This window comes from Toxorhynchites rutilus, chromosome 2, assembly GCF_029784135.1.
Source record: "Toxorhynchites rutilus septentrionalis strain SRP chromosome 2, ASM2978413v1, whole genome shotgun sequence".
Lineage (NCBI taxonomy): Eukaryota > Metazoa > Arthropoda > Insecta > Diptera > Culicidae > Toxorhynchites > Toxorhynchites rutilus.
In genome coordinates, this window is record NC_073745.1 from 333,053,727 (window position 1) to 333,063,450 (window position 9,724).

The 9,724-nt window shown below is 38.7% G+C and overlaps 1 protein-coding gene across 1 annotated transcript; it reads left to right on the plus strand.

The window, feature by feature from the left end:
• Window positions 1-4,969: 4,969 nt before the first annotated feature.
• LOC129770851 (elongation factor 1-alpha) lies at window positions 4,970-7,885 on the plus strand. Its single transcript, XM_055773975.1, has 2 exons — window positions 4,970-5,128; window positions 6,122-7,885. The coding sequence occupies exon 2, from the start codon at window positions 6,134-6,136 to the stop codon at window positions 7,523-7,525; it is 1,392 nt and encodes a 463-aa protein (XP_055629950.1). The 5' UTR covers window positions 4,970-5,128; window positions 6,122-6,133; the 3' UTR covers window positions 7,526-7,885.
• The last annotated feature ends 1,839 nt before the right edge of the window (window positions 7,886-9,724 follow it).

A 9,724-nucleotide genomic window follows, 5' to 3' on the forward strand; every position in this document is an offset into this window, starting at 1 on the left:
AAACAAGCAACGAACGTGTTGGATCCTGTCGTCCTTTTGCCAGCATCGTGTTGTGCAGTGGTTAATGGCGTGTTTTAGCCGCTGAAATTTCTCTGCTGGTTCTGTTGTGTGCCGCTAAAAATTAGGGTGAAAATTGACTTTATTTCGAGTGGTGTTTTACGGCGAATGTGCGCCGTGGTCCTTCGACGAGTTCAAGGAAGCTGTGATCTGAGTGTACGATCGTCAGCAACCTTGTGTTGTGTTGAAACAAAACAAATACAGTCTATTCCTTTCAGTTTCAGCAATGCTAGTTTTTTTCAGTTTGCAAAAATATATACAAATTATATTATTTTCAAGCTCATGTTTTAATTCAATAAGAGCATCCCTACCGGTGGGGCTTAGAATGCAAGGGGTGTAAATGACTTGATCGATTTCTCTTCATCAACTTTTTCTTCAGTTAATAACTCAACTGCAAAGACGTTCCCAAGGCGCGTAGAAGTATATCCTAAGGTGGGCCAACTTGCTAAAACCACTCTTCAGCCATCTTGGAAGTCTACTGTGTTTTGTTTTTAAACAAAACACAATACGCTAGTGCCGAAGCTCGTTCCTGATAAGTCTGTCTCTTTCACGCTTCAAGCAAATAATTCTCCTTCTGCTTTCTTCCGTACTGTTTTCATATACCGCTCCCCTAACCAACTTAGTGACGAAACGGCCTCACCTAGTACCATAGACCCGTCTTGGACGTTCCAATTTGAGTTTGCTATAGAATCCGATAGATGAGGGTCTGACCTGTCTTCCGCATTGTCAAATACAGCTGGGAATGTATTTGCAGCTAAGTTATGACCAAAAGAGAGAGTCGATGTAGAGAAATCGATGAAATCACTTACACCCCTTTCATTCTAAGCCCCTCAATTTTAATCGTTGCTATTTTACATAGCAACCCATTTTCTACCGGTCGTTGTTATCATGATCGACTGTGTTAGCTATCATTATGTTCTCAAATGTCATCATATTGTTAATAATATTGGTAAGGTCCGCTTTATTTGTTATCTTTATATCAATCAATCTTTCAAAGCCCGGCTCACTTCCATCATATTCCAGACACTCTTTCATGTTGCTTTTCTTGAAATTCTTACTTTCCACAACGCATTTCGTCATGTTAACAAAAATTCGAAGCGGATGAATTTGGATTGTTTTTGTGAAATTCGCGTTCGCCGATCATCGCGAATTCGAGATGCTAGAAAATATTAAATATTTATTAAGTCAAATGTTTGGGCCCAGCATTAGAGTCAAACGAGTAGCACCACTATATTACTAATATATTTTCTGAATTCAGGTAAACAATTTTTCATTTTTCAGGCATTTTTCAAGATTTGTACATCGTACATATTCATATGCAACACTGTGTGGTTTTGAGGTACCGGAGGTTTGAAGTACAGTAAAATTCCGATTATACGCGGAATAGTCTGGGAAGCTCACCGCAAACAACGAAAATCGTGTATAACGCAATAGTGAATAAAGAACCAAAAATAAGGTGCAAACACATAAAAAGATGTTTTAGCATAAAAACTATGTTCTATCAATACAAAAACAATTAAACTATCCATCTATAAAACATATATTTTGACTGAGCTCATAACTCAGAGCCCCTCAACTGACCATCTTTGTGTGTTATTCTAACTATTATATCGACGCAACAATCATCATGTGACTATAATCCCAGTCCCTTACCGTTCACATTTTCGGCCTGCTGCATCGGTAATTGGCACTATAAATAACGCAACAATGGAAAGCTCATATCAACAGTCCCGCTGTGAACATTCGAACAATTGCAATATATATACGCCGAAAAAGGCGACATGTGTTGTGCATCGATAGAATAGGAATTCTATTACGCCTAAAAATGGTAACAGTGTAATATACAACAAAAATTATCTAAAGATAAAAATTTACACGAATGAATTCGGCTCTGTTACAGCTGAATTGCTAAATGAGCCTAATAAAATAAACTGTTGGGATAAAAAACACATCTATAAGGTCGTGTACACCAGCAGTCAAATATACCATAACCGGATCATCCAATCGAGATTCCACTGTATATGAGGGGTTCAGAAGGAAAGGGGTTTAAGCAGTGGCGTAGCGTGACCGGGTGACACTCGGGACGAGTGTTTTGGGTGTCACCCCTCCAATTAAATCTTGTTATCAAGCCTATGTTTTCATTCTCTAATGAAAAATCAAATTTACTGATCCAAGAAACCTAAATTTGAGGTTATTTGAGGGGCTCAAAATGAAAGAGTTGTAAGTGACATTATCGATTTCTCTACATCGACTCTCTTTTGGTCATACATTAGCTGCAAACACGTTCCAGGTTTTTGCGTGAAAATAATCTTATAATATAATGTCGAGTTTTGGTAGAAGTACTGAAATTTTATAGTAAAAAATAATTTTAAAGGGTAGATTAGACAGTTCTGCGATGGGACCCATGAACGTGCGCTGTGATACATTTGTGATATGCGATACGTGATACGTGGATGTGATATATTTTTCGGGATGCATTGGCAGCTCTCGTATTATTTGTGTCTGCTCATTTGACCAAATACGACAATTTTGTTTATCAACGTATCCGTTCAACCAAAAATGTGATTCATCGCTGAAGCATTTTTAACAGAGCATTGAACAAAATTCAATTATTTGTAAGTTTAATAATGAAATGCCAATGAACACTTGCTAATTTAGTTTTGACACATGGCACGAACTACTTGTGGTCTGTCAAAACAGTGCGCTAAAAAACTAAACGAAAAAAAAATCACGAACAACAAATCGTAAAATCATTACACATCTCGAATTAACATCAGCAAATTTCATAACTTTTGAACTATTGTACCGATTCAGATGATTGATATATCAAAATTTAGCTATTTTTCTTTGAAAAAATATCACACTAGCGAATAAATTGGATTCTTGGTGCATAGATCCAGTATAGTTGCATAGTAAATTAGAACGATGACTAGAAGCCTATTGACTTTGAAAAATCATAACATGAAAACGAAAATGAACATACCTCTGATTTTTGAATATGTTCTATAAAAAATCTTCAGCTTTCAAGAAACAAAATTAAAAAAATATAGTTCTTGGTTCCGAAATCATGTAAACCATACAAAACAGATACAATCAATAAACACGAAAACTGAATTCGTTTCCTACGCAAACATAGTATTTTTCAAAAAAAATATAGCTAAATCGGTCTAGTAGTTCAAAAGTGATGAATTTTTGAGAACATTTTTTTTTTTTTATTATCTGTATTATAGTGATTTTCAACTCATTTGGCTGGTTCGTCACTTTTTACTTCCATTTTTGGGAGAATGTCGGGAGTGAGAATTGAACTCGTGACCTTTAGCGTAAGAGGCATGGATGTTACCACTACGCCAGATCGCCTCCACAGTTTTGAGAATAGGTAAAAGAGGAAAAAATTGATATTCCAAACAAAAGAATACATCTCTTATTTTGAGATATTTTCCTCAGCTTTCAGGAAAAAAGCCCTTGGTCCCGAGACCATTTTTTTTCTCTTTTGTAGTTAATTTTCATGAAAACCATAAAAAAACAAATACAATCAATAATAACCGAAACAAGATTCAAATTTCCTGCAACTGAGATATTTTCCAAAAAAAGACTAGGTGATTGGCTTTAATTTGATATGTCGATCATTAAAATCAGTATAGGAGTTCAATACTTAAGAATTTTCGAAAAAAGTTATTTTAGGAAAAAAGTAAAAAAGGGATTTTTCGGACCACCCTAAAACGGAAATGGTCACCCTAATGAAAAAATCAAAAAAATACGGGTCTAATTGTTTGCGGTAAAGAACAATCGTGCAACTTTTCACGAAAATCTGCGAACCACTATATCTGTTTGGTATGGAATGCCTGTATAATAATACACTACATGGAGAAATTATTGTTATTGAAAGTGAAAAAAATCAAACTAAAAAAATTTAAATAATTTTTTTTCATTAGTTAATGCTAGTGTTTCAAATTATAAGGACACAACTGACATTTCAGCAGATATTGAAATTTTACTTCTCGCCAAATGTTAAGTATTTATTATTCAGAACGATAGAATTATATTATACCCACTTTTTTTTCTCTTATTAAAACAAATTACAAATACAAATAACACAAATCACAACATTCTGGCTAAGTCAAAAAGGTAACTGAACAAAGCTCGAGTCACGAAAACGTTTGCTATTTTATAGGAGAAACATCTGACAGTATGCAAAAAAAAACATAATGGGGAAAAAAGGTGCAAGAATTTATTTTCCAAGCAAAATGCACCGCATGACCCAGCATAATACTTATGACAGACATACAGCTGTACTTGCGTTGTACTTCGAAAATTGTATGTCTGTCACCATGTACAGCGCTAGAACCATGCAAGCAACTCGGTACAATCGCTGTATCTGTACCGACCTGTTTTACCGCTGTAGATGGCTACAGATGTACTGTGCGCAGCGCCATAGACGGTTAGTGGTGGGTAGCATAAACAAACCGAATCAAAATACTTGGTAAACGTTCTTTTTATGGACTTTCTCTTGAGGTCATAACTCAGATTGGAAACTTATTTGTTGTTGTGATAGTTTAGACGCTAAATAAAAACCTTTTTCATTGAAATATGTAGTGAAAATTGGTCAAATTTCTGATTGTCAGTTTGACATACGGTACAATGTACAACCAAAGTAGGTCTGTCATGGTACGACGGTACCTGTACAACGCTGTACACGTACAACGCTAGTACAGCTGTATGTCTGTCCATGATATAACACATTATTATTTTTTTTAACAATTTCTCGAATCGTGGCTCCGCTAATTCTTTTTTCAACTTTATATCATGCAATTCGTGTACCGCAGTGAATTCGTCGACAACTAGTTCATCGACTCACGAGCCGAACTGGAGAAATTGTTTCCGGTTAAATTGCGTTCGCGTTTTCGTTTTTTTTGACTGCGTTCCCTCTGCTCGTGTATCTTCGTACCTATCGCCCCGCACGCAACAAAAAGGGTATGAGTCTTTTGCACAACTCTCGACTCGTTCATTTCTGTTGGGCCTTTCGCCGGGATAACATTCGTTTGCGCTGTTGTTGAGAACCTCTTGTTCAATTGTAAGTGTTTTAAAGTATTAGTAGTTGGTGGAAAAAAAATGGTGTTGAGTTTCACTTTGGAAAAAAGGATCCCTAAAGAGGTTGTAGAAAGTGGTAGTATTTTTGATTGGACGATATAAAAAGTACTGTGCAGATTGATGTGTAAAGTGACTTGAGCAATTTTCAAATTGGTTCAGCGAAATCCTGACTATCTGGAAAAATAAAATGGATAACACGTGGCGAAGTTCCGGAAAATTTCTGTGTAGTGTTGACGGGCGAAGTATCAGCTAATTTTCCAATTGGCGTATCCCAACTGAAATTGCACAAATAGTTTTCGTGATCAACACGTGTTACAACGGTGTTAACTGTATTTCAATTCGTTTTAACGTTCACGCTAGTCAAAGCACATGCCTTGAGTATTCTTTTGCACTAAGTGACAATTTTATTGTAATACTTCTGTCTCAATCCTAAGTGTATTTTCTGAAATGAAATCTTTGGAAAACTAAATTTTAACCGGTGATTCAAAATATGGCCGACTTCTCCAGAAGCTTCCTGTAGAGATGAAAAAAAGCCGGCCGCCATCTTGGAACATTGCATTTGGATAACGATGCATTGCGCAAAGCAAAAGATTTAATTCGAATCGATTGGATGTCGATTTGTGCAATATTGTGAAATTAGCTGAATTTGCGTTCATTGTTCTTTAGGGCGATGTAAGCGACAAAAGTATGACCGATTAGTTTTTTTTTTCACTCTACTTTTTGAAGTGGTATGGGTTTTGGAAAAAAATGACGAAGCCATCCGGTCTAACGCACACTACTTCAGACTGGAAACCAACACCACTAACCAGATCTGTTCGAGCATATGGGAGTATAAAATTGAAACTTCCATGTGGTAACCTGATTCGAATACTACCATAAGCTATAACCATTTTATAGGAGATCAAAATGAAAGAGCGTTGGAGTTGAATGATTGGTAATTAATTATAATTGACGTTTTTACTTTTTCTCCATACAGTAACTAAGAAAGATGGGTAAGGAGAAGACTCATATTAACATTGTCGTTATTGGACACGTCGATTCCGGCAAGTCGACCACCACCGGTCATCTGATCTACAAATGCGGTGGTATCGACAAGCGTACGATTGAGAAGTTCGAGAAGGAAGCCCAGGAAATGGGTAAGGGTTCCTTCAAATATGCCTGGGTTTTGGACAAACTGAAGGCCGAACGTGAACGTGGTATCACCATCGATATTGCTCTGTGGAAATTCGAAACCAGCAAGTACTACGTCACCATTATTGATGCCCCTGGACATCGTGATTTCATCAAGAACATGATTACTGGAACATCCCAAGCTGATTGCGCTGTGTTGATCGTTGCTGCCGGTACTGGTGAGTTTGAAGCCGGTATCTCCAAGAACGGACAGACCCGTGAGCATGCTCTGCTCGCTTTCACCTTGGGTGTCAAGCAGCTGATCGTTGGTGTCAACAAGATGGACTCCACTGAGCCACCATACAGCGAATCTCGTTTCGAGGAAATCAAGAAGGAAGTATCGTCCTACATCAAGAAGATCGGTTACAACCCAGCTGCCGTTGCTTTCGTCCCAATCTCGGGATGGCACGGAGACAACATGTTGGAACCATCGACCAAGATGCCATGGTTCAAGGGATGGAACGTTGAGCGTAAGGAGGGTAAGGCTGAAGGCAAGTGCCTGATTGAAGCTCTGGATGCCATCCTGCCACCAAGTCGCCCAACCGACAAGGCTCTGCGTCTGCCGCTCCAGGATGTGTACAAAATCGGTGGTATCGGAACGGTCCCAGTCGGTCGTGTTGAAACTGGTGTCCTGAAGCCAGGTACCGTTGTCGTGTTTGCCCCAGTCAACCTGACCACTGAAGTCAAGTCCGTTGAAATGCATCACGAAGCTCTGCAGGAGGCCGTCCCCGGAGACAACGTTGGTTTCAACGTTAAGAACGTCTCGGTCAAGGAATTGCGTCGTGGTTATGTTGCTGGTGACTCCAAGAACTCCCCACCAAAGGGTGCCGCTGACTTCACCGCCCAGGTTATTGTCCTGAACCATCCAGGTCAGATCTCGAACGGTTACACCCCAGTGTTGGATTGCCACACTGCTCACATTGCTTGTAAATTCTCCGAGATCAAGGAGAAGGTCGATCGTCGTTCCGGTAAGTCCACTGAGGAGAACCCGAAATCGATCAAATCCGGCGATGCCGCTATCGTCATCCTGGTCCCATCCAAGCCCCTGTGTGTTGAGTCCTTCCAGGAATTCCCACCGCTGGGACGTTTCGCTGTCCGTGATATGAGACAGACCGTCGCTGTCGGTGTCATCAAGTCCGTCAACTTCAAGGATCCCTCAGGTGGCAAGGTCACGAAGGCCGCCGAAAAGGCCCAAAAGGGCAAGAAATAGCCGCCAACAGCAGCTGTTATCAAGTCCACCGCCGCCGCCACAAACAACACCCTCACCAATGGCTTCAACAAACATCCGAAATCCACCTCCAGGCGGTTGATAAACAATATAAAATCGTATCACTGCTTCCATCGGAAGGCATTCAGACGAAAAGTAAACGGGCTTTATAATTCATTCCTTTTTTTGCTATCTAAGAACACAACTCTATATATTAATAAGATAATTATTAATATTTAATCTTTACACGAAGAACACAAACAACAGTAGAAGAAAGCAGTTGTATGAATGCGTGATGATAGAAAAAGCGATTAAGATTTTCCGGATAAACAAAATATAACAATCAAGAATGATTGAAGGAAACTAATTATTTTATTCAACATCAAACTGAAAGTTTATTTTTGATACATCCTCTTCCCAGAAAACAAGATCAGTCTCCTTTGGAAACAATAAGAGAGAGAATGAATTTGGCAGCGGTGAAAACAAAAATTTTACTCATTAAAATTAAACAAATAAGACTGGCACTATCTTCTCATCCAGAAGAACAATAAAAAAGCTAAGATACAAAACACCGAAAAACAAAACGCAAAAATGTGTGATTATTCCATCGAAATATGACAACTTCCTTCTCTCTCTGAAAACGTGTTGTTTCGGTGGTTCGCTTTGGAACGGTATAATGATGGTGAACGGAAATAGTTCCACTCTTTGTTGGCGCATGCGTGAGCCAACGGGCGCTGTCCGCGTGGCAACAGCTTGACTCAACGAACCACGTTGTTCTGGGGTGAAGCAGCTGGTATAGGTGAGCTATTTTAATGATTCGAATTCCTGCCGTGTGTTGTCAGCTGTTTTCTGCCATTAGGCGGCGAATGCTCTGTAGATCGGTGTCTTTTTTCCCATAAAAGTCGCATGCGTGAGGAACTCGCATGTGGTTTCATTGAGAGATTTTATGAATGAGGCCATCATTTCACTTCGTGGCGGTTGCCATTCAGGGTGAATGTTAGAGCTGAAAGTAATGCATTTCATATTTCGAGGTCAATATAACTCGCAAAGATTGGATTGTAAAAGGTTCACTCGCTACAGCTGCAGGACAGGTAATATGCGAATTTCATCTATTCAGCAGCTGAAGAAAGGAGAAAGTGCTGAATTCATACTTTGAAGGATTCACATCTTCACTATTGTTGCCATTGGATTCACTCTCATGCTAGTCAATGGAAAGAACTTGAATCACGCATGTTTAGGATATCGATGGAGAAGTCACGGTCTCGGAACGTGACTGATTTATTCATGGTAAAGTAGCTCTGTGTTTGTTATGATTTTGAAAATTAAGATCATGATAGTTGTTTCCTTTCGATAGCATTTCATAACTTTTTCTAAAGATGCTTCAATATTGTGCAATCTGGAAATTGTTCTTTACAGTTCGAATTCCTCAGAGTTGATAGATCTAGTGACACTTATGTTTACGTTTACCCTTGAATGACACGCTTCCGATTCACAGAGGCCACTCAAAATTAGAACGATAGAAAAATTTTCCATCGTCCTTGGAGTACTATAACTATACGTTTGTAATTCGTCTCGCAACATTCAACTGTAAAATTAGAGGGACACCGGTGATGTTACGGATTCCCGAAAGGCATGCTAAACTTTTTCTCAATCGTCTCGAATCGGGCCTACCGAAGCACAACTAAGTGTCGCGAGGCGATTGTGATCTGTAATTGGGCATATCAACAAACACAACACAATGTGAAGAACAAGTGAAAATAGGGAAATCATTGAAAATTTAACAAATGACCATTAGAAAAGTGGGCAAAACACATAATCTAGTTAAAAGGTTGGAAAATGGTAGAAAACGGTTCTACAAAATAGCAGAGTGAAAGTAAAATGACGAACCAACCAAATGTGTTGAAAGTCTCTGTAATACAAAAAAGCAAAAGTCGTAAAAGCAAAAAAGTCCTAAAATGTGTCGTGTTGTAGGAACTTGCACAAAGGATGTTTACAAAAACGTCCAATTGTTCGTGTCGCATTACAGGTCTGTCCAATTAGCTAGATTTTCAATTAGAGGCGAATCACTGTATCATGATTACACAAACAGAATAAACATTTTCAAAACGAGTGACATGACAATAACTAGAATCGATTCAAAATTAACCGAGTCATGGTCATTTTCTTGGAATGAATTCCCTACATATAACATTAAATGAGTGT

Excerpts from the sequence above, each read along its gene's own strand:
- LOC129770851 (XM_055773975.1), top strand. The coding sequence starts at position 6,134 with ATGGGTAAGGAGAAGACTCATATTAACATTGTCGTTATTGGACACGTC.